Here is a 25,285-nt window from a genome sequence, read left to right as displayed (position 1 = left end):
CCCCAGGCTTTTAGCATGGCATGGCCTAGAGGTCTCCAAAACTCAGTAGAGTGCTGGACAGTGTTGGACATGGAGCTTGAGCCAAGCCCGTCCGTGGAAGGCCTCGAATACTGTGCTAAGGAATTTGGACTTGATCATGTTTGCAGTACGGAGCCTTGAAAATTTGGGAGGACTGGAGTAATGGGATGCAGCCTCTTGTTTTAGAAAGTCAAGTTCATGCAAAAGACGGATTCAACTGGGATGAAAATAGAGCCCAGCAGTTAAAAGACGGTTGCAGTGGTCTAGGGACAAAAGGAAACATGAACACCGAAGAACCGAGGCACTCGTTGTCTCCACCAGCCATTTCCAATCCCCTGGAATTTAAGCCTCAGAGCAGACGGGTGTAGCAGAGACCTCATTTTACAGCAAAGGAGACGGAAGCTCAGAAAGGTTAAGAAAGTAGGAGAGCTGGATGTCCGATCCCAGACTGAGGAGTGCATGGGGACAGAGAAGTGGATGAGGGAAGTCAAGAGACCCTCGGTGAGCAGGCAGAGCAGGAACCGGGGGTAGGGAATGCTGCTCGTCATTGCACGAGTTGCGTTTGCAGTTAAGACTGGGCAAGGTGTCCGCTTTCACCGAGAATTCTGTTTTCCTTGCAGTTCTGGTTGCATCTAAGTGGTGGCTTTCTGCAGAAGGGGAATGGACGGATGGGTATTAATTTCTCTCCCCAGCCCCATTCTTCCCAATGGAGACCAGATTCTTCTAATGATCATTTACTAAAGAATGTGATCCCAGACTTTCCTCCAAGCGGAGGGGTTTGACCACTGGAAGTGCCTCTCCGGGTATCTAAACACTCACTCGCCCGCTCTTTCATTTAGCTGCAATTGCTAACTGATTATACCAGCCAGGCCCAGCTGGCCCTTCTGGGAACTCAGTCTATCTAGCAGGAGAGGTAGTGACCTCTCACCGAAGACCCACCAAGGCAGTCCAAGGGGCCAGCAGGGTGTCGTGGGCCCTGCCTTAGTAGTCAGGGAAGGCTTCTAGATGGTGAGACATCTGGATCCCCTCTTTCCCTTAACCCAAAGTAACCTTTAATTTGACTACTAAGGAAAAATACCTCATTTGAATTCTTTATTCTAAAAGGAACATGTGCTTTTTAATAAAAGATAATCAAAACAATCGAAAGTGCATAAAATAGAAAGTGAAAGCATCCATCTGTAGGTAAAGTTTGATGCATGGCATTTTAGATTTTTACTACCTATATCAACATAAACTTTTACATGATTCATGCTGTCTAGCTCTGCAACTCGCATTTTTCCTCCCATTTGGCAGTATTTTGTGGACATCTCTTTATGTCAGTTCAAATCCTGTCAGATACTTTTCAGCAGCTATGCAGTATTTCATTGTAAGGATGTGGTATAATTTACTTAATTGACCCCCATTGATAGGCACTTGGATGGTCTTTTGAAGGGTGACTAACTCTTCCACAAATAGACCAAGAAGGTACAAGGGGCAATGCTGTGTGAGTTGTTGGCCTGTGTATGGGCTGGAGAGATGTGAGTGCTTCTAAATCATAATTCACTGTCAGTCCAACATACATTAAGCTGGGCTGAGGGAAGTGAGGCCAGCTGAGCAGAGTGTCACCAACTGCTTGGAGAAGTTGGGATGTTTTTCTGCAGGTGGTGATGGCCCAGGGTGGGGAGCATTGAAGGATTTTGATGGAGGGATTGAAATGACCAGATTCATATGTTTCTGAGATTACGAGGACAGCTGTGGGTGGGTGGCATTGAGGGGATACTGAGCACAGCCTGTCTAGGCAGCTGCACCATCAGTCTGGGCCAGAGAGGAGGGATGGAGCTCTGTGGCACAGTGCCAAGGTCAGGGGCACTGAAAGGGGAGGGTGGGTTTGGGATATTTGGGGTGGTGCTGAGAAGATGCGGAGAACGGTGGTGGGTAGGGAAGGAGGATTACGGAATCTGACCTCGGAATCTGGCCTAGGAGACGAGCTGGTTGATGCTGCAGTGGCCAAGATGGGACAGAGAAGGCGATGGGGGTGGGGGGGTGCATTTGAGAGAGGCTGATGCGTTCAGTGTAGCATCCTCTTCCCTTTGTTTTCTGTCTTCCTCCTGATACCTCATTAAAGGAGAAAGCGAGCCTCATCAGCATTTCTGTCGCCCCCAGATTATGCCTGATGAACCCCAATGTTAATGATTTGACCAGAACCCCCACATGGGCTCCTGGCAAGTTCAGTTTTAGATGTATGACTCTGGGTTATTTTCAGCCTCCGATTTTCATCCCTCACTTTTATTTAAAGGACAAAATGCTATCACCAGTTATCAGATGCACATATACTTGAAGTTTCAAAGTTTGAAGTGCTGACAAAAGCTTCTCCGTGTTGCAGGGTGAGGAGAGGTCTTCAGAAGTCTTGGCCTGAGTGGTCACAGGGGCGCCAGGAGCCCAGGACCACTTGGCTGGTTTCCGACCATCTGGGGCGGGCAGGAAGGCACACACTCTTATTTGCTCAGTTTCAATCAGCAACGACTTCTTTGTGTAAAATGATAATGAGGCCATTAGGAGAGGCTCACCTGAAGTGCAGCGTTGTGAATCCAAGGTAATTAAACACCTCCCGAATGAAAGGGAAAGGCCAGGGAAGGTTAAGTGAGGAATAATCCGCGGCACAGGTGGCCCAAGGCCTTTGAGGAGCCAGAAGAGTGACAGTGGCTTGCACCATTTCAAAGGATGGAGACATCACCCTCGTCCCTGGGAGAGGCAGGATTTCTATTATTGGGAGAGTTGGATAAGGGCAATATTTTGAACCTTTTAATGAAGATGCTTTGTTTTGTTTTGTTCCATGTTGCTATTTCAAGTTGAAAGTCCACGGCAGAGTCTGCCCGGCTGCTGAGTGGCCTGCATTGCTCTGCATGGGCTCGTACCACTGTGGCCCTGGGGCTCATGTGTCCCAGAATAGGGACGTCCCAGTCAGTAGGATGTGGACACCCAGGTGTTGTCCCCGACTTCACATGTCCTTTTCAGCTTATCTTCATAAGTTCTGGCAATAGGATTTTCACCATGCAGACTCTGGCCTCAAAATCTCTTGGTGTCTCCACATAAAAGTTTCTACATGCATGTTCATAGCAGCATTATTCATAATAGCCCCAGTGTGGAAACACCCCAGACGCCCGTCAACCAGCTAAATATGTAGGGTAAATAAAACGTGGCATAGCCACACAATGGAATATTATTCAGCTGTGAAAAAGAATGAAGTGGTGATAAGTACCACAGCATGGAGTCACCTTGTTTAAAACGAGCTTATGCTGAGTGGAAGAAGCCGGTTACAAAAGATCTCTTATTGTATGATGCCATTTGTATGAAATGCCCAAAATAGGTAAATCCATAGAGACAGAAAGTGGGCTAATGGTTACCTAGGACGGGGTGCAGGAGGAGGGGAGGAAAATCGGTGGGGGGTGAGACGTAACTGACAATAAGATGGGTTTTTTGGGGGGGTGATAAAAATAGTTGGGGATTAGATAATAGTGATAGTTCTACAACCTTACCATTATACTCAAAACCACTAAACTATATACTTCAAATGAGTGAATTTTATGGTCCACACACAGTAGATCTTAATAAGCTATTTAAAAATCCCTGGGGTGCCTGGATGACTCAGTTCAGCGTCTGTCTACCTTCGGCTCCTGTCCTGATCCCAGGGTTCTGGGATCAAGCCCCACGTCAGGCTCCCTACTCAGAGGGGAATCTGCTTCTCCTTCTCCCTCTGCCCCTCCTCCCTGCTCATGCTCTCTCTCTCTCTCAAATAAGTAAAACTTTTAAAATAAAAATCCCTTATCAGAAGCTTGTTAGTAAGAAATAATGTCCATGGAGCATTTTTTTTTTTTTTTAAGATTTATTTATTTGAGAGAGCATGTGCGAGTGGGGGGGGGGGGTGTAGAGAGACAGACTCTTTTTTTTTTTTTTTTTTTTTGCATTTTAAAGATTTTATGTGTTTATTTGACAGAGAGAAATCACAAGTAGTGGAGAGGCAGGCAGAGAGAGAGAGAGGGAAGCAGGCTCCCTGCTGAGCAGAGAGCACAATGCAGGACTCGATTCCAGGACCCTGAGATCATGACCTGAGCCGAAGGCAGAGGCTTAACCAACTGAGCCACCCAGGCGTCCCGAGACAGACTCTTCTTAAGCAGAGCGTGACATGGGGCTCGATCTCATGACGTATGAGATCACAACCTGAGCTGAAACCAAGAGTCACGCAACCAGCTGAGCTGCCCAGGCACCCCCAAGGAGCATTTTTAAAGTCTGTGTAATCTATCCCAGACCAGCGATCCTTAGTATTTTTAGGTTCATGGGTACCTTTAGGGATCTGAGGAAAAGTGTGGAGCCTATGCCCAGAAAAATGATCATCACTCATTCATATTAAAAGTTTGTAGGTGGTTCATGGACCACCTGAATCTAATTTTTCTATTTTATCCTTAAATAATATCAGGCCATCAGGTAATCTTATATCGAAGCCCATACAGATTCCTGAAATATTCTCTCAATATGTCACCTACATGCTTGAAAACAGTCATTAGGTTTACATTTTCCCTCAAGACGAAGGAAAAAAAACTCCTTACTGTACTCACAGCACTTCTGACCTCTGCCTTTTCCTCTAGTCTCATTTCAGGCCATATTCTCCATCACTGTCTCCCCTGAAGCCATAGTCCTTTCTGTTCTCCGAGCTCCTTGTCACCACAGGCTTTTTCTCCTGTTCCCCGGACACTGTTCCTTCCCGTCTTTGCCAGGTTCTACCTAAGCTCATCCTCCAGATTTCTGTTCAAGCCTGATTTTCTCCAGGAAGCCTTGCTGACTTCCTCAGTGAGCTCTAGCATAGACTCATCGCGTAGCAACGCCGCACGGGTTTGGTATTTTCCTCACCGGAATATAAGCTTCGCGTGGGCAGGGCCCAGGTCTGGTTTTTTCCACTGTTAGATCACCGTTGACTCAAGGCTATCACATTGCCAAGTTCCAGGGATACTTTTCACATGGAACAAATACAACGTGAATGGTGTGCCCGGAAGTTGTGTAGTGCAGCAGCCTGAGGTGAATGGAAAGGTTGTTAGAAACAGACCAGGAAGCTTGGTATTGTCTCTCACGTTGAGGGCAAGAGCCATCACGTCACACATGAGGGTTTCCTACACTGAGGATTCACAGGAGAAATCTCTTTGAGTTCTCACTTTCAGGAAAATGCGTTTTCATTTGTGCAAGTGGTTTGTTTGTACTACATGGACCCAAAGAATCTCACAACTTGAGTTTCTCTTTTTGCTTTGACCACTAGGAGGCTCTTAAGTCAAATTTGCAGGCCAGTCTAGCCACCATGTAAGGCCTTATAGCTTACATTTATATACTAAATATTTCTGGCTGCTTTCCCAGTGCCATGGCTTTCTTAACTATTTTCCTGAATCTCTTTGAGTACATATCTGTAAGGCTGCCATGATTCCTTTAGAGTATGAAGGATGTAAGAATATATATGTTATTCCTCTAGTTACTTTATATTTAATAAACATAAGTTATAATATATTTAATAAATATATATCACATGTGTTTATGTATTTAGCATGTATCCAGAGTATGAGGTGTGAGGTATATATGTTATAAATAAGCCATTCATTTCTAATATTTGTAAGTAATTTAAAGACGGAGTAGACTTCGAACTAAAATAATTTTTGTCATTTGGGCTCAGATTATAAGACTTTCAAGTCATATTCCAGTTGGCCAGTTCTTGGGCTTGTTCCTAGGCATGTAATCTAACCTCACTGCGACTGTTTCACCCTTGTAAGACAGGAGCGCTGGTCCCTTCCTTGCAAGACTGCGGAAAGAATTAAATTAGAAAATGCATGTGAACGGGCATATCTAGTACATTGAAACTACTCAGAAAATGGTTTTGTTTTTGCTCTGACTCGATACGCTCGATTCAGTTTCAGAAACCTGCCCCAATATTGAATGCGGTTTGTTCTCCAGCCCCTGAGCTGTTAATTCCATCCCCCTCCCAGGAAGTTTCTCGAGCTCTGTATGTATCGGGTTTTGCCAGCCGTCCACCCACCCTGCCCTCAACCCGCGTCTCCTTTCTCTCTGTCACCAGATCTCTTCCCTGAAGAACCGGCTAAAGAAGGTGTCCACAACTACTGGCGATGGCGTGGCCAGGGCCTTCCTCAAGGCCCAGGCGGCTTTCTTCGGCAGCTACCGAAATGCTCTGAAAATTGAGCCGGTGAGTAGCTTCTTGGCATTTATAAATCTACGTCAGGGCTGAGAAATATACCTCAGGGGTCACAGGAATTCAGCTCTTCATCTGGTGGTTGAATTCACCCAGAAGGGTTTGTGCATCTGCGTTGTGAGGGGCTGGGGGTGCCTCCCCTTGCCTTTCCTCTTAGCATGAGGAAGCCATGCCGCTCTGTGTGGAGCGTGAAGCGGTCACTACTCCTGTGAACGTTAAAGACCTGTCCCCTCCCTGGACAGTGGCACCAGCTGCGTGTTAAGACAGGGCCCAGACCTCTCACATACCTGCTCTCTGAGGATCTTTTCCACTTGACAAATGGGGAAATTGAGGCTCAAAAGAGATATGACTTGCTAACCCAGCAGAGGAGCTGAATAGTCCCAAAACCATGCTTTCCCTCTGTGTCTCAAGGCCCTTTTCCTAGGAAGGGGCCTCGGCTCCACCCTTGGGAAAGCAAGGCATCCTAGCGATTCACTCCTCAGGTGCTCCCAAAGTGCACTTGGCGTGCTGACTCGGCCTTCCTGAGCCTCAGTAGCCTCGTCCATTCCCCTGCCTGCCCTGTGCGGTGGGAAGTTACTGTGAAGATGCGAAGATATTTAGGGGCAACCCTAAAACCAAAAAAAGTGCGGACTCTCCCGGCCTCAGTGGGAAGCTCCCGCCTGATAACCCTCTCCTCTGCCTACTTCTGGCCTCTTGGCCACAGAGAATGGAGAACTGGGCTTGGGCCCAAGTCACCATGCATAGGAGGGAAACTGGGGGGTGACCTTGCCAACAGCCCTATTCTCTCAAGAGCGCAGAGCCTCCTTCATCCTGAGCCTGCCGGTGATGGCAGCCGCATCCAGCCTGGCTAGAGTGGGTCTGAGGAACCAGCCATAGGTCGCACTGCCTATAGGCCGGGACTGTTCGTTTCCGTCTTGGTTTTAACCCACGGCATTTTATTCTGTTAAATGACAAGGTGAGTTATATGTCAGGCGGTGCATTTCACGTGCAAACTCTGACAGTGAATCTTGGTTATGCTTCCCCATGAGCCACCGTTACACATTGTTAAGAATTTTTTTTTGATTACTGTGACTCCATCATGTGTCTAAGTGAGACCCAGAATAATAGTAACCACCTTGTTTTCCCTTTACCCAGAGCACACTTGCTGCCAGGTCGGGGACTCAGGAAGCAGCAGTCTGGTGCCACCATTCCTTGTTCCTTGTCTCCTGTCCAGCACTTGGGCTTGCCTTTCTAAGCTGCCTCTGCTTCAGGCAATGTCATGGTCATAACACAAGGGATGTACTTTCTTTTTGCTTCCTTAGAGCTGCTTCCCTGAGGTCCACTAAAGCTCTTAGTTAAAACAAATTCCCCATGTCCTACTTGTCTCCAAGTGAGGCAGCTCTGATTCTTTGTCCATACCCTGGGCCCAGCTGAACCAGTCAGGTCTAGTGCTCATTGGAGAGCTCGTATAATTCAAGAAAGATACTGTTGTCTTTCCATCTCTGAAAGGTGAATGGGATAACTGGTCTAGTCCTTTCCTTGCGTCGCTGGGAACTGACAAACATGCAGTATTTCCACTCTTAAAATGATTTCATTTTGTCGTATGATTGTCTAGAATACAGAGGCTGTTGAATCTTGGGAGGGATTGCTGGATACATGATCTGGGCACAAGTTGTTCCTCAGAAGAATTTTATGGTTGTATTTGCACTTGACTCTAAAAGTCCCTGGGTTTGAGGACGGAAGCCCTGGAGTTCAAAGCCGGGCTCTGCACTTCTAAGCTATATGACCTTGAACAGGCCACTTCATCTCTTTAAACTTCAGTTTCTTCACCTGTGAAATGAAGCTAAGAATACCTATCATTCTACATCTCCAGATGGTTATAAGGATCAAATGAGCCATAAAACGTTTCATAGGGAAGGTAAAACTTGACCTGGGTCTGATGGCTCAGGTTTGGAAAAAGAGAGAGCGTCCCTCCATGTGGCAGGTGTGGAGTTAACTGAGTGAGCAAAGGCTTGGAGGCAGTACCCCTCATTTCCACTTTGTCTGGAGTCGTGGGTTTGGATAGGGAGAAGAGGCTGCTGGAGAGGTTGGAGCCAAATTTGACAGGGCCTGGGATGCTAGGCTAGAAGTGTGAACTTCGCCTTGTAGGAAATATCAGGTTTTGAGCAGAGATATGCTAAGACTGTTTGTCGTGTTTGACCAGTACTAGAGTGATGGACTGAAAGGGGAGTTTGAAGCAGAGACCAGGGGACTGTCCAGGAGACTCAGAAGAGAGCCCTCTGGTGGTAACACCAGGAAGAGGTCCCATGAAGAAGAAATGACTAGATGCATCTGCAAAGATACGAGATGTGGGAGACGAGGGGCAAGAGATGTCAAATGTCTCCCAAGATTTGGACCTAGGAGAAGGTGATGATGCCTGTAAGTAGAAAAAGCGAAAAACTTAATGCAAGGTATTCCCAGTAGCAGTACTGATAATGGTAAAAACATGGAACAGACCTAAGTGTCCGTAATAGGCAACTGGTTAAAGAAATTAAAGTCTATCCATATGCTAGAATATTATATAGTTATTAAAAGTGGCATTCTGAGGATAGGATGATGGGTTTGGTTGAAAACAAGGTACATTTCACTGAGCCTGGGTTGCCTTTCAGTCATAAGATGTACCATTACTCTGGGTGCCATTACGAAACAGGAAAGGGTGCTGGATCCATCACGTTGGATGCCATCAGTTGTAAGACACATCCGGATTCCAGAGGTGTTACAGTGTGAAGAAATCTGCATCTTAGAATCAATGAAATATGGCAGATTGTCGTGCCTTTGGTCCCATTTATCAGCTCCCAAATAGCTTTTTTCTGGACGGCCAGGAGGGAAGCCAGAGAGCCTGCAATTTTCTGACCAGGCATCATCACCATGCTACCTCGATGGTTTTTAAACCATAGATTTAATTCTAGGAATTTCTCCTTATTTGAGAGATGGGCTAACAGCACTTCCTATGCAAGATTGTTTGGGGAATTAATTAAAATAATTGACTGCAAAGCACAAATGAGCCCAAGAAGAGATAAGGGTTAGTGGGCATTGGCCACACGGGGGTGGCATGGGGAATGGTACTTTGGGTGAGCCTGTTTTGGGTGACAGTAAGCACGGTGCTGAGAGGTTAGGGTGCCCTCCCCAGGGCCACTTGTCTTTTAGTTGATTCCCTGGTTATAAAAATAGCACCTGCTCTTGGTAAGGAAAAAAAAAAAAGTTTAACAGAGGACTAGAAATGAGAAAATACCCATAATCCTCTCGTCTGGAGTTAAGACAACATGTTAGCATGTTTCTACCTAGGCTTTAGGGTTTCAGGATTGTTTTTGTTTCATTTAGGTTTTGGGTTTTGGTTTTTTTCCTTAAAGACAGTTGATATATTCCTGGCAAAGTAATCCACTTCTCAGTTATTTGGTTTTGCCTTTTAGTATGTGGTTTTATGTTTTAGTATACTGTAGTAGTTTTAGTATGTTGTAGTAGTATTTTTTCACCTTATATAAAAACTCTCCTTAAACATCTCTTACGATGACAGCACGTACCCCATCAGGTGACCCCTGTGGTTCTTAACTCTGCGTGGATCAGAGCCACCTGTGGGGCTCTTAAAACGGCAAGTGTCTGAGATTTTTCTCACGTTCCCACAATCTGCAGTCAGTGCTGAGGCCCACCCCATCATCCTCATGCTGGTTCTTCAGATCGTGGGTAACCTCTCCCCATTTTAAATCACACTGTGATGAACATCTTTATAGAAATCTTCATGCACCGTCTGAATTATTTCCTCAGGCAGAATCCCTGACATGGATTTACTTGGTTAGACGGTCCAAGTACATGGAAGCCTTTGCTATGGAAGGTGAGGGAGAAAGCTGGCAGCCAGAAGCAGGTGGCAGCCTGGCGGGCAGAGCCCCTGAGACAGACTGAGGGCAGGGCCCAAGCAGCAGCCTTACATGTGGAGAATGTTCCACGGCTGATGGCAGAGGGAGCCTACAGGGTGGGGGGCCCCGAGAAGCGGGTGTGGGTGCGAAGGGCACTGCAGACCCCCAGAGCTCCCATGGCTCTTCCCCTCTAGCTGCCCTGTTGCATGTCCCCAGCGTTTGCCGCACTGCTCCAGTGTGCTGGCTTCCCACCCTGGGCCAGCGGGCGCAGCCTCGGGACTCAGGTCACTGCGGAGTCACCGGGTTTGGATTTTTTACAACATGAAACGTGACAGACTAGACAGCGCTGCTTTCTACTCTGCTTGGCGGCCGGCTCCCGCTGCGCCCCTCGGTGCCCTGCCTGGCTCGGGGAGGGGGGCGAGCCCCCACCGGAGGGGCCAGGACGCGCCACTCCTCCTCCACGGCCCACGGCTCACTGGAGACTTTTAACTCTTTGGCCTTTTTTTTTTTTGCCCTGTCCGACTGGAAAAATTTCAAAATGCAGCTGGCTGGGGAATCTCGAGCGTCGCTTTCTTTCCCCTGCCCGGAAGGGAAGGCGACGGCATCCCCCTGCTGAGGCCGGCCACATGCCAGAGCCTCGCTGTCCCTGTCCCTGCCTAGGGCTCCAGGCCGGACCCAGGCAGGAGGGCCTGCATGGGCTAGCTGGCAGTGTCTCTTCAGGGCCAGGTGAATTCTTCTCCCAAAGGGCCAGAGAGTGGGATACCCGCTCGGCGGCCTCCCACAAGGCTGGATGGAGCTCGGTTCATCTCCCCAGTGGCTCCGCTTCCGTGATCTCAGCCGTCTCCCACGACGGCCCCCTTCCTTCCCGCGTCCCAGGTGGGGGATGAAGGCGGAGATCGCCGGTGACTTCCCGGTGGGCGGAAGAGCCAGGAGGCAGACTCAGGTCTGCCCGACTCCAAAACTCAGGTTCCTTCCACCGCACCCTCTTGCCTCTCTTTGTTCTGATTTCCTCAGGCTCCACGTTAACAACTCTCTCCGCATTGCCAGCGCCGGGCGCAGGTCATGGCAGGGTGCAGGCGTCAGTGAGTCAATCTTGGAATAGTGGTTGGAGGGATGGGTGACAGAAAGTAAGGAGCAGAGAGGTGTGCAAGGCCGGGGTTGTGTTCAGTGTGTGCAACGCAAACACGGCACATCCTGCCTTGTCTTTAGGCTCTGGAGGTTGGTGCTCCCTGGCAGAGGGGACAGTGCCTACAAATCGCAAGGGCATGTGACCCATTTTTCAGCCACGCAGAGAACAGGAGGTGCAGAGCCCAAGATATTTAACAGTATCGGCCATGTCAACTTGTTCTTCTCCACTTAAATGACAGAACCACAAGCAGCCAGGCAGCCCCGTTCAGAAAAACCCCCTTTATCCATGTCAAGCAGCGGCCCAGGCTCTAGCTCATTTACTTAGGCCTTTCTTGCTCTCTGACACGCCTCCTTGCAGTTGCCAGGCAACTCTGGGAGTAGCAGTGTGTGTTAGGGATTAACTAGTTAGGGCTGGGGTCCTTTTTGGCAAGAAGGGGATAAAAGACAAATGATTTTAATTGCTAGGCCGAGGATCCTTTCTGTGCTTGGTGGAAAATGGCACTTTTGGAGGATATGTATAGCAGTGTGCTTCTTGAATTTGCCGCGAACATTCCCCTTCCTCCCTCTCAGAGAGAACGAATGAATTTTTAAAAGAATCTTACTTTTCCCACACTCCTTTGTTTAAAATTATATCATTGTGGAATCTGAGCAAGACTAACCTACCACCCTCTCTTTGGAAGACAGCACAGTGGCCTCAGCTTGAAAGAACTTTCAAAAATAGAATTGTGTGTTTTAATTTCCTGCCTTTTTCCGTTCGTAGTTTCTCATAAGCTCATACGTGGAGTCGCCTCAAGATAGTACATTTACAGGTACTTGTTCCCACCTCTGGCCCACTGCAGGGTTTGGTAAAACATCCAATCAAAGAGCAAAACTGATGGATATTGGTGCTTTCGAACTCATCCTGTTCCGTGCCAGGGTCTGCAGAAAGGCCGGGAGGGATGGGGTACTGTGAGTGTCGTTGAGTCAGCAGGCCAGCGCGGCTCTCTCTGGGCCAGGCTGCCAGCTGGGCCTCCCCAGGATGAAGGGAGCGCAGCCCCTGCCCTCAGGGAGCCGGTGCTGGGGTGGGGGCAGTGAACAGGCGGTCACATTCATGTGCTCGGAAGGAGGCCGTGCAGGCAGCATCCGACTCCGCTTGCTTAGTCTGTCCCAGGAGGCCTGGCTTCCAGATTCAGCTGTGGGTACGCTGGCCTCATCCACCTTATAGCCCCTCATTTTGCACATGATACTGCTGACTCATATTTATCCACCTAAAAAACCCCTTAAAGACAGACAAGTTAAGATAAAAGCAAATTGATAGCCTGGCTTTCAAGCATGAACGGACGAGGCTGTGTTGGAACAGGTCGGAAAAACACCATGTATATCTGTTTCCTGGTTGAGTAACGCCATTGATCTCATGGCTTCAAAAGGCACAACTATATCTCTACGCGTTTTTAGTGTAACGGAAAACAGAAGAGTATTTAGAAACTAGAAACATTCGAACACCACAATGGTCCCACTGAACTAACCCACCTACCTTAATTTAACTACCTTTCATATGCTCTTGTCAATAACTTTTCATGTTGCGAAGTGTTTCCGTAGCTGCTGTCAAACCTAAGTTAAAAGTTTGTTCCTCCTCCATCTAACGTTACATCAGACACGGTTTTTGTACAGCTGCCGAACATCCCATCAAGGACAGCCACCATCATTTCTGTAACTATTCTCATTGGACCTTTAGATCGTTTCCAGTCTTTTAATATTTTAATTAATATCGCAACAATCGCCTTTGTGAATAAAGGTCTGAAACGCCGTATTTTGAAGGCTTCTGAATAGAAGAAGTGCAAGTCAGCTGCATGCAGAAGCCTGACTTGGGGTGCCAGCTTGTCACAGCATGGTAAGGAGCAGATTTGCATTGACTCGGTCTAGCCACAGCTCAGGATGGAAAGCATAGAGAGCCCTTCCTGGCATGCGCTCCCTGCTCTCCACGCGGGCAAGCAGAGGATGCCCAGAACATATACAAGGAGTGTCACTAATTTGTGCCTCCGTCTTGTGCTACAAGAAAGGGTTGAGGAACCCGAAAACAGTGTGTGCAGGAGAACGAGACATGGGAGGTAAGGGAAGCAGGGGAAAGGAGAAAGCCTGGAAGAGGCTGGCGTGTGCTCCTCTTTGCTGGCTCTGAGATTCTCTGCACTGCTTGGGAGCCTCGAGCTGGAAATTGAACCCATGTCTGTCTATGAGCTCACGCTTTTTCCTCTTCTTCTCCCCCTTTTTTAAAATTTTTTTTTTTTGGTGGTAAAAACATATAACATAAATTTTCCATTTTCACCATCGCTCAGTATGCTATTCAGTGGCATTAATTACAGTCACAATACTGTACAAGCACCATCACCGTGTTTTCAAAATTTGCGTTACCCCAGATAGAAACTCTGAGCCCATTAAGCAGTAACTCCCCACTTGCCCGTCCCGCCAGTCCTTGGTAGCCTCTCCTCTACTCTCTATGAATGTCCCTATTCTAGATATTTCCTGAAGTGAGTTACTTGTCCTCCTGCGTATGGCTAATTTCATTGAGCATAACATTTTCAGGGCTCCTCCACACTGTATGTAGCTGGTGTCGGGACTTCATCCCCTTTTAAGGCTGAGTAATATTCCACTGTATGTATGGAACTCCCACATTTTGCTTGTCCAGTCTTGAATGGATGGATGGACACTTGGGTGGCTCCCGCCTTTCGGCTCTGGTGAATACCGCTGTGAACTTTCCTGTGCACGCATCTGTTGGAGGCCCCATTTTCAGTTCCTTTGGGGTGCATACCTAGAAATGGAATTGTTGGGTCATGTGGTGATTTTATTTTCGAGGAACCACCAAATTGTTTTCCACACAGAGCCCACGCTGTCTTTAAGCAGACAGTGGTGTGTTTGTGAAGGGTGGGTATGTCCCCATGGATATTCTGTAGGGAAAGTTGGTCAGAGATTTTCTTATTTTTTTTTTAGTTTATTTTAAGCAAGCAGATAGGGAATTATAGCCCAAACCTGCTGTCCTGAGCTAAACAGAAGTGTTGACAGCAGGAATCTATAGTGGACTAGAGAGGGGCTCATAACGTACCAGTTGCCAGTCTTTCTCCTCTTAGTGATCATCCCAAGTCAAGGTCATAACCCTGTAGATGAAGCAGGGAAGAAAGAAGCTCTGCTGCTCTCAACAGCCAAGGAGGCAGAGTGCGATGGAAAGAGTATGTTTGGAGTCACCTGGATTTTTGTCTTGGCTCTGGAAGTCTCTTAACTTTTCTGAGCCTCAGTTTTCTCATCTGTAAAATGCAGATAATGCCTACGTTATAGGACTGCTGATAAAAATAGCAGTAATGTACGTAAAACACCAGCACAGTGTTTTTGCTGACAGTAGATAGTAACTCAAGGATAGTAACCCCTCTTAGGTCAAGAAAGTAAAGGAGGAAGTGGAGAATGACACTGCCACATTCTAGAACAACGGTGGCCAAACATTCTTGTTCAAGTGTCAGAGTATCCGAAGCCATTCACAACACGAATGAGAGTTTGGCTTATTTATTCCTACCTCATGAAGTAACTGAAGGATTTGTAAGAAAACACATAATATCGAATAAAAACTAAAGGAAATAATTACTCATTTATGTTATTGCTCACCAGTACTTACAGGCAAATATGAGGGGGATAGGTACCAAGGGTTTAAAATTAAGAAATGCATTGGAGTCCACTTTTTTTAATGCACAAGAGAAAATATAATCAAGAATCTTTTGTTCTATTTCATCAAAATATTTTGTGCCTCTTGGGAGAAGATGACCATCATTCGATATTGACCCCAAACCTCTATAGTCCGCCTCCCAGGTTTGGACACCGATGCTGCTTGTGGACATAATTTCGGAGTCCTGACATCCTGGAGCCACACCACAAATGCTTGCTGAACTGAGAGCCATTGTTCTAGAAGTAGACTGCTCAAGTAAAAGTAGGTCCTTAAGTGAGAGAAGATAAGAACTGGCAGGAAATCTGCTTAAACATGATGATCAAGCTTCCCTGAGTGATTTCAAAGAGCATCACTGAATATGACCAAAATGAAATTCCCACATGTTCTAAAATACTTGAAAAATAAACCACACCTAGTGGTACCTTAGACTATCCAGGGGGAGATTTCCATTCTTTGATCTCATATCATAATCCTGATTCCTTTCTTACTTTGTTCCTGTAGGATTGGACCACATTCTGTATTCCTTGGTGTTCCTCACATACTCTGATATTTTTAATAGGTACTTGTTAAGTATTTGCTGAATGTGTGGAAGAACAAATGAATGAGCGATACCTGTTTTCCCATACTATGCATCAGACTAGTGACTGTATTTCAGTGTTGCACAGTAGAGATGCTTAGTTTAAAAACACACACACACAATCCCTTAGAGTGTGAGAAGAATCGGACGCAAACACAGTACCGTCAGTGTAGAAGTGTAAAACAAAGACACAACCCAGCAGCTACGTGGTACCTGACCAGAGGCAGTTAGGGTCTAGAGAAGATCACCCTTTATGGGATCATCCCGTGGAGTAAATAATCAGGTCCAGGTAGGAACATAGAAGAGATCAGTATATTAGTGGAGTAAACTCACTTTTAAATATTGTATCTTCGGGGACAGTGGCAAAGAGAAATGGGTGCTATTATTGGAGTCTTTAGTCAAATGATCTCATTTTAGGGTCTTTTACTTTTTCATGGAGACTCTGAAAAAGAGACCTTTCTGATCCGCTTTTAAGCAGTGATTAACATTTGACAATTTTGAGCCTAAAACAGTGATTCATGATTCCATGTACTAGCTAGACCGTGAGCTTAAAAACAGGATTCTGGAGTATTCCTTCTTCTGCCCCCAGCGCATACATAGTAGCAGCTCAGTAACCTAAGACGGAGTGATGGTGGGATGGTTCTGTGGGGGACATTATGGTATTTGTGGTGATTAGAGGATAAACTTGTAGATTTCTTCCCCTCTGCCCACCCTCCCAGACATGAGTCCACACTGATTTTCTTTGGGGTGTGGATACATTCTCAGAAATACACAGCTACATTACATTCAGTCTCGTGCTCCCCTTGCCCAAAGAGATGGAAACCCACTCTGGAAAGTGGAGGAATGTCGTGTGACTCATGGACCTCTGGCACACAGACTGCTATGTAGAAGGCGCTCAGTAATTATCTGTGCAGTGAATGAAATGATAATAGTTCTTACCTATAACGTCCTTTGTTGTTCGGGAGCTGAACATAGTTTTGTTAAATAAATCATTAAGACTTGTCTTAAGGAAAAGAAAATAACATGAAGAATTTGTTATGTGCTAGACTTTTTACATATAGTCCATTACTTGATTTTTACAGTTCTTCTATGGAGAGAGTAGTGTATCCCCATTTGACTGATGAGAAACCAAGGCTAAGAAAGGTTATGTCCCTTTTTAAAGAAGTGGCAGAGCCAGGACTCAGACCCTCCATCTGCCTGAATCTAGCAACCACGCTCTTTCCTCTGACCGCTCGCCACAGTGGTGATTACCATATGGTCCATGTTACATACAATTTGAGGGCATATCAGAAGCGAACGGAGCCGTTTTCCTCTTAGGAGTCAATATCTCCAATCTGTGCAAATGTTTCTTGAAAAATACAGGTTAAACTAGCACCATTTATAAACTATTTTGCAAAGGGAAAACGTCAAAATTTTAGATATCTTTTTAAAAACATTCCCTTAATGGATAATTTTAATTGCCTAATATTTTGTTGTTTAAATATTTGATATTTATGGTGATAATTGGAGGAAAAAGTAAAACACTTTCAGGGGTAGCCCTCCCTCCTCTTTTCCTGGGCTGACACCTAGTGGCCAGTTTTGTCATGGCAGTGTTAATCTGGGTGTTAAATCTTGTTGATGGTTGTTGTTTGTCAATTGATTTTAGGATTTTTTTTAAAAATCAACAATTTTCATCATAATAAAACTAGCTGCATTCATGTAAGGTTAACTTATTGGGCTCATCCTAACAATGGAAATTCTATTTGATTTAACGTGAAACGCAAGTCAATTATAATCAAGCCTTGCTGACAGAAAATGATGTAAGTATTTAAAATCTTGGGCTGGGGACGCCTGGGTGGCTCAGTTGGTTAAGGAGCTGCCTTCGGCTCAGGTCATGATCCCGGCGTCCTGGGATCGAGTCCCACATCGGGCTCCTTGCTCCATGGGGAGCCTGCTTCTCCCTCTGACTCTGCCTGCCACTCTGTCTGCCTGTGCTCGCTCTCGCTCTCTCTCTCTGACTAAATAAATTAAAAAAAAAAAAAAATCTTAAAAAAAACAAATTTAAAATCTTGGGCTGACTGGCTCAGTCAGTAGAGCATGCAACTCTTGATCTCAGGTTCATGATTTTGAGCCCCACATTGGGCATAGAGATTATTTAAGTTAAAAAAAAGAAATATAAAATCTTGGGGTATTTGTCATGTCCCCCCACTTGCTTCCCCCATAACCTAACTGGTAACCATGGTAACCACCCAGCCCTGGGCACTGCCTCGCACACAGTGACAAGTAAGGCTTGATCACTGCACTTACAGACAGTGCAGGGCAGAGACAGAGTTGCCCTGAGGTATGGTAACTGCTGTAGTAGACTGTTGCACGAGTAGGTGACGTCCAAATGCAGGATGAGTTGCTCCGCCTGGGCCCCAAGGGGAGGTTTCCTGGGGACAGATGCACATGGGTGACACCTTACAGGAGGAATAGCCTTTCCCCAGGAGCAGGGGCAGAAAAAAGCTCATGCAAAGGCAAGGGGCATCGAAACTACACGATGTGGTTGGGTCTGGGTGTGGGGGGTGGTCACCTGGCTGGAGTATGGACCAGAGAGTAGCCAAGGGTAAAGTGGGAAGGCGCCAGCTCCAGTCCGTGAAAGACCCAGATGCCCACAAAAGGGTTTTAGCACCAGTACCATAAACCAGTGTTTCTAGAACAATGTTCCTGGAAATATTAGATCTACAAGATGTTGTTTTTCTGATCATATAAGATTTGGGCTTGTCACACATTGCATAATGTAACTCTCTCTCTCTCTCTTTTTTAAAGATACTTGCTATGCACGTTACTAAAGCCTGGCTGTAAAGAAATCCGGTTAACTTTGTTTAACCTAGCATTTTTCAAAAACCCTTTCCCCCCACAAAATACCTATTAACATTCCATGCATCTACTACTCCTCACCACAGTTGAGGAAACACATTTGTAGCTAGTGATTGATGATGAATTTTTTTCACTCTAAGACCATGGAATTAGGATACCAACTGTGGTCTTTTTACCCCCCCCCCCCAACCCCCATCTCACTGCTGTGAACCTCAGAAAGAGAAAAAGTGTGTGCCTTTTCCAAAAGCTTTCTTGTCTGGCCAGACAGAGGCTTGTGGCCAACATGTGGTCTTGAGATGCAGAACCCAGCCGTTCCTCAACTCTCAGTGCAGGATCATGAGCTGCCAGTTGGTTCCCTCGGTCCAGCAACTTGGTCAACATCTCAGTCAGGATCTAACCAGGACAGTAAAAACCCCTTCAGATGTTTATAAGAGGGAAAATAATTCAAGGAAATGGTTATCCAACTGAGAGAGCAGCTGAGACTCAAAAGGGGGCAGAGAGGTAATCCAGAGATCCGCAGGAGCCCAGGTTGGTGCACCTGAGGTCAGGGTCAGGGTCAACTGACTACAGCTGGAAGCTATGGGTCTGTGCAGTGGGTGTCTGAGTCAGGAGGCAAACCCCTGCCAGAGGAGCCACCCAGGCAGAGAGAGAGAAGAAAACCTCAGCTTCTCCCTCCTGTTCATCCTCATCCCTCACCAGTCCCTTCCATGGGCCCAACCAGGCAGGAGGCCAGCTGACCTGGGAGCCCAGGGGATTCGGTTTTCCTTCTATACAGAATAGAGCTGAAGAGTGGAGAGTGGGTCTAAGGTCAGATAGGGAGCTCCTAGATCCCAGATATTAAGCTACTTAGTGATGCACCTCACCATGCCCCAGGCAATAATAAACAACATGATGAAATTAAAAGCCCCCTGATTTCTAGTTAGATGTGGCACTGACCATGGCTATGCCTCTTCTCAGCTGTGTGTCTCTAGGTGAGTTACTATCCCTTTCTGAACCTTGGTTGCTCAGTTGTGAAACAGAAAAAAGAATCTCTGCTTAAAGGATACCCTTACAGGGCCTCCCTGGCATATTCGTGGCTGGTTCCTGTTTTATAATGAACCAAGAACAAGGTATTTTCAACTTCTGGAGCTTAGTGTGGAGCTAATAGGAGAGTTAGCACCCCGCATGTGTTGGTCAGCCACTCTGAACTTCAGTGAATTGGCTGAAATTTTGTTAGCTAGCAATCAGTATCTAGTGGATGGCTCATTTCTTAATCTTTTCCCTTCCTCGGGATGTTGGAGTGGGAGAGAGCTTATAAAACGGGCAGCGGAACGTTCAAGTGTTGGAGAGGTTCTCTGTGTATGTTATTAGCTACCAGTTCGCTATAAAGTAAAGACAATTGAGATTCCAGGAAAGCTGCCACTTCAGAGATGTTAAACCTTGGAAATTACTTCCTCCTTGAACCGCGACTTTTTCTTATTTTATGGGGAGAAAAATGCTGGCCTCAGAAAATTATTTTAAGAATTAAATGAGATGGCAGGGGCAAAGTACTCGTTGTCCACACGTCTTCCCTGCCCTTCCCAGCAGACTGTAGAGGCAGCTTCCCCCCCCCCCCCCGCCCCATGAAGGCCCAGTTCACTGGCCGCTGCATTCCATGCCGGCATGGCAGGATTTTTGGAAAGCTTTAACAGGAGATACTTATGTTTGGTTTGCTGGTCCCTGTTAGTGAGGTGACCTGGCAGGCCTCCACGCACCCTGTTCTCGTCAGTCACAGCTCACTGGCATTATTCATAAGCCATTTTCTGGAGACTTCCTTTGCCCATATTCCCACTGTGATGCATTTGTAGCCTCCTCTTCACAACATTAAAAATGGTCTGTAGGTTTTGAGGGTGTCCTGAGCAAGTCAGTTGTCAGCTTAAAAGGTCATTATCCTTTGAAGGGGAACTTTTACCTTGAGTTCATGAGTTTTATCCTTGTTCAATGAGTGTTAGGCCAAAGAGGAAAAGGAGGGGAAGGGGTGAAACCCATCTGTTGAGCACAAACTTCTTGCCCTTTATTTTTATTTTCTTGGTTAAGTGTGCATGGTATTATCCCCAGCCGATAGGTGAGGCACTGAAAGCAGAGAGTTGAAGTAATCTGAATCAGCAACTTGGAACAAACGTTTCCCACGACCTACTTTGCCTGACGTGGTTCTAGATGCTTCGAGATGCAACAGTGAATAAAATCAAGTCCCAGCCCTTGAATCCCTTCCATGGCAGGCAGACACAGGAAGCAGAGTTGAAAGTGAGTCTGTAAGTGTTGGGTGGTGACCAGTGTGCAGGAAGAGAAAGCTGAGAAAGGGGATGGAGATGAGGCAGGTGCCGGTAAGTGACTGAGCTGGACTGGAGGCCTGGAGAACTCATGCTTTTTCCCCGCTGGTCCCACTCTCCTTCTGGTCCTCTGATGGTTTCCAGCAACTAGGGAAACAACGTAAACTTGGACATTTTGCTCTTTATTCTGGAATTGACAGTTCAGTGTGTCGGGGTGATGACATTGCATTCCTAGGGCACAGAAGACATTTGGGGGCACTCCCTGCTGTCAGCAGCATGTAGCTGTCTCTTTCATCTCTCTGGTTTCCCAAACACATTTCATCTCGATGCAGAAAGCATCTTGCCAGCTTGGACTCAAGCCCTCGTGCTGAGGAGCCCAGTCTATCCTAGAGGAGGGTCCCTGCCCTGTGACTGCTGGCTTAAAGGAACTCATGCCTCTTTTCTCTCTGCTTCCAAAAAGTGATGTCATAGGTAGTAGCTTAGGTAGTCTTCATTTCTGTTTCCTGATCTCTGATACTCAGTAAGGCAGTTTGATCCCATAAACGTTGGGCACCAAGAGACGGATCAGATACGGAACCTGCCACAGGAGTCAACGGGACCTGGGTTCCACTTTTCTGCTTAAGTAATTTCGAGCAAGTTAATTTCAGCAAGTTAACCCTCTGCGCTTCGGTTTCCACCTCTGTAAAAGGGAGAGAACAAGTGTGATCTGCCTCATAGGATTGCGGTGAAGATCAAATGAAATAAGATGCCTGGTGCCTAGCATTTGGAAGGAACTTAATATTAGGTAGGCTTCTTTTCAAAATAAACTTTATATTTTAGAGCAGCTCTGCGCTCGCAGAAAAACGACGTAGAGGGTACAGAGATTTCCCGTACATCTGCTGTTCCCACTCATGCGTATCCCCCTCCATTAATAATGTTCATTTTAAAATATTTAAATATAACTCTTTAATTTATAGCTGAACTTTCTCTACATCCTATCCTAGGAGGAAACAGTGGAGTAGATAGGAAGTTTTCTTTTTCATAGTGAAGACACTATTTCATTTTAGTGAAAATGATGGTGGGAATTCTCATCGTGACAATAGATTATAAAGAAATGTTGATACTCAGTCTTTACAGTACTCCCCACTGAGCAGGTATCGTTATACATTTAAAAATATTTTTACTGTAAAGTAACTTGTAAAGTAGATCGAGAAAACTGCCTTAATCACATGAACAGTTTAACCCATTGTTAGAAGACCAGCACTGCCCAGGACAAGAAGTAGGGCTCTACTACCCATCACAGAAACCCCCTTCCATGAAAACCCTTTCCCTCTTGCCAAAAGTCCCCGCCATCCTAACTTTCCTATTTTTAAAAAAATAGTTTTTTTACACAAATGTGTATTCCTAGATTCTCTAATATAGTATTGGCCATTTTTTAAAAATTGTACGGTTTTAGTTCCCTTTTATATGCTCCTCTTCTGTCCCTTTCCTTTTATTACAATTTGTCTGTTGAAGAACCCAGACCTAGCATTTTCCCCGGTATGGACTGTGCTGTTCACCATGTTCCTCTGTCTTCTGTATTTCCTGCTAATTGGCAACTGGATCCTGAGATGGGACAGACCATGGCTCAATCCCCTTGGCAGGGCAATAGGAGGCATGTCAAGGCTGGTTGTTTTTCTTCTGGGAACTCTTAGTAGCCAGTAATGCTTGGTGCCTGTATCTGTTTATTCAGTAGGAGTTGCAGAATGATGATGGATGTTCTAAGCTTATTTGTTTTTCGTTTATTGGCTGGAATATTTTTAGGAAGAGACACTTGCCCTTAATTTACTATTTTGTTACCCATTGACACAGTTCATGTGGCAAAGATAAATACTTGGTTCTTTCCCTTTGACAGTTTTTAATGTAACGAATTTGTTCCCTAACATCCTTAAAATGTGACAGTTCTTTCGTTTATGTAGATTGTGGCCCAGTGGGTTTATTTATTCATTATTTATTTTTAAAGATTTTATTTATTTATTTGCGAGAGACAGAGAGAAATAGTGAGAGCACAGGCAGGGGGAGTGGGAGAGGGAAAAGCAGGCTCCCCGCTGAGAAGCAGGCTCCCTGCCGAGCAGGGAGCCCCATGTGGAGCTCCATCCTGGGACCCTGGGATCAGGACCTGAGCCGAAGGCAGATGCCTAACCAACTGAGCTACCCAGGTGCCCAAAGTCGTAGTGGATTTAAACATTTGATGGTTTGGAGTCTCTTGCAATTATTATTGTTAACGGAATTCAAACCGTTCCAACTTCTTCAGTTCAGTGCCTGAGTCCTTCTTTAAACACGGTCCTAGTAGTCTTTGATAGCTCCCTTATTATCTGATACTGCAAGATATTCCAGGTTTGTCTTATACATTTCCTGACTCCAACCCTGGAATCACACATTTCTTTAGATAGCACTGGTTTTTTAATTTTTTACTTGTTTATTTATTTTTTAGAAGATTTTATGTATTTATTTAACAGAGATCACAAGTAGGGAGAGAGATAGGCAGAGGGGGGTGGGAAGCAGGCTCCCTCCTGAGCAGAGAGCCCAGTGTGGGCTCGATCCCAGGACCCTGAGATCATGACCTGAGCTGAAGGCAGCGTCTTAACCCACTGAGCCACCCAGGCACCCAGCCCTGTTTGTTTGTTTGTTTTTTAAGTGACAAAAATACCTCAAGACTAAAACCTGGGTGCTAAGTATACTCCCTGCTCCTGACTAGTCAGTTTCCAGGCCTTTCCAATGGGCAAAGCAAGGAGGGAGGGTGACAGACAGACAGACAGACAGACACACACGTATCGATGTTTCCAATTCAAATTCAAGACCATAGAGCTTTTGCTTAACCTCTTCTCTGTTACATTTGTATTTCCTTCCTTCCACACTGAGAATTCTGGCTCTCCAAAGGGCACAGGGGATAATAGAATTAGAATATCCCATAATTACTCATTTGTTTTCACACACAGCAGCCTCAGTGAACAATACTAACACCAGCACCAGCATGATTGCAGAAAACCTTTTAACCCTTGTTTGCATATTCTCTCCCTGTTTTCCCCAGCTTTTGTTTAGTCGCACTGTGTTTCCACTGCTGGAACATTTCAGCCTTTATCTGCCCGTTCTCCCCCTCTCTGCCCTCCAGGTCTTAGTTTTCAGGTCACCGTAACTAGCGCTCGAATGGGATGTCTCTTCAGTCATTGTGGGTTGTCTGAGGCTCACTGTTGGATTTTCTCAGGATGGGCTCCTCGGAACAATAGTCCCTGTTGTTATTAAAGGTTGATCGGTTTCCTGTGCCCTTTCTACGTGAGTCAGTTTGGCTGGATATAAAATCCTTGGTTCATACCTTCTTGCCTTGAGTATCTTAAAGCTGTTAACTCCATTTTCTTCTGGCAGAAAGTGGTGCTGTCAAAGTCTGATGATAATCTTAATTTTCTTTAATAAGTCACATGTTCTGTTTTACTAGATGCCAGGGATTTTCTTTTTTCCTCTTTTAAAGTCCAGTCGTTTTTTTGCAATGTCATGGATGGTCCTTCCATAGTCTCAGGTATATAATGTGGTCTCACAGGGTATGGGATGCATACAGTTTCAAGTTTTTTCTCTTTTTAATTTCAAGAAAATGTTCTTGAATGATAGGTTTCAGCTTCAGTTCTGTTCTTTTGCTTTATTTTTCTTCTGCGGGGCTCCAATTATTCTTCTATTTGATCTTGTTTTTCACTTTCTTCAAAATCTTTATCTCTTTTTTTAACTTCTTATATTGAGATAGAATTCCTCTTCAATTTTTGTTTTTAATGTTTTTTTCTTTCTTTTGTTAAAACATCTTTACCATTGATTTGCTTTCTCATCCCCTCTAGCCTGTTTCTGATTCTTGCTGGCATTCTATCCCCTCATGTCTAAGCTTTTATAATTCAGATATATGTTGTCCTTTCGTGCTTTGTATATTTTCTTAATGTCTTTAGCACATTTTGACGCCATAGATTTCAGTTTTAATCTATTTTGTAGACAGATGCTCAGGACACATTTCTGTGGATGTTTCCTTTCCTTTTTTGTCTTATAACTTCGTTTAGGATTTGACCTCAGTGCCTTTATGTTATTAATTTTTATATGAACTTAGTTTGCCTGACTTGAGAATGAGATGGAGTGCTGGAAAGCTTTCCTCACTTCATAGAGCTCCCTCTTCTGTCATTTCTGGTAGTGTTCACAAATTCCTCAGCTGCTTTCTAAACTTCTCTGGCTGGATTCTCTTCTCCTGCATTGACGGAGATCTTCTTTTTCCCTTCCTCTCTCATGTCTGTCCTGCTCAGCCTTGCTCTTTCTTGATTACATTCCCAGAGGCTTCTCCCCATTATGGATCCCTTTCTCGAAAGGGAGTCCTGACACATTCTTTCAGGAGGCTGTAGGTGCTCCTCGGACTTGTCCCTTCCAGCCCCTCGGTCCTTCCTGTTGGTCCCTTGCGCTCCTTGCTGTTGCGGAGGTCAGAACCCTCCCAGCTTCACCTGCTTTTCTTTTTTCTTTTTTTTTTTTTTTTAATTTTTACAGAGAAAGCAAGAGAGGGAACACAAGCAGGGGGAGCAGGAGAGGGAGAAGCAGGCTTCCCGCTGAGCAGGGAGCCTGATGCGGGGCTCGATCCCAGGTCCCTGGGATCATGACCTGAGCCGAAGGCAGCCGCTTAACAAC

General features: G+C 45.7%; 1 protein-coding gene across 16 annotated transcripts in view; it reads left to right on the top strand.

Moving 5' to 3' along the window:
* Positions 1-25,285, top strand: part of DENND1A (DENN domain containing 1A) — a 496,373-nt gene that overhangs the window by 335,082 nt on the left and 136,006 nt on the right. For all 16 annotated transcript variants that reach the window (XM_082695480.1, XM_082695471.1, XM_082695477.1 and 13 more), the window contains one exon: positions 6,107-6,232. In XM_082695480.1, coding sequence (XP_082551606.1) covers positions 6,107-6,232 — 126 coding nt within the window. The remainder of the gene's footprint in view (positions 1-6,106; positions 6,233-25,285) is intronic.

This window comes from Mustela nivalis (assembly GCF_964662115.1).
Source record: "Mustela nivalis genome assembly, chromosome: 13".
Lineage (NCBI taxonomy): Eukaryota > Metazoa > Chordata > Mammalia > Carnivora > Mustelidae > Mustela > Mustela nivalis.
This window is presented reverse-complemented; position numbering and strand designations above follow the sequence as displayed.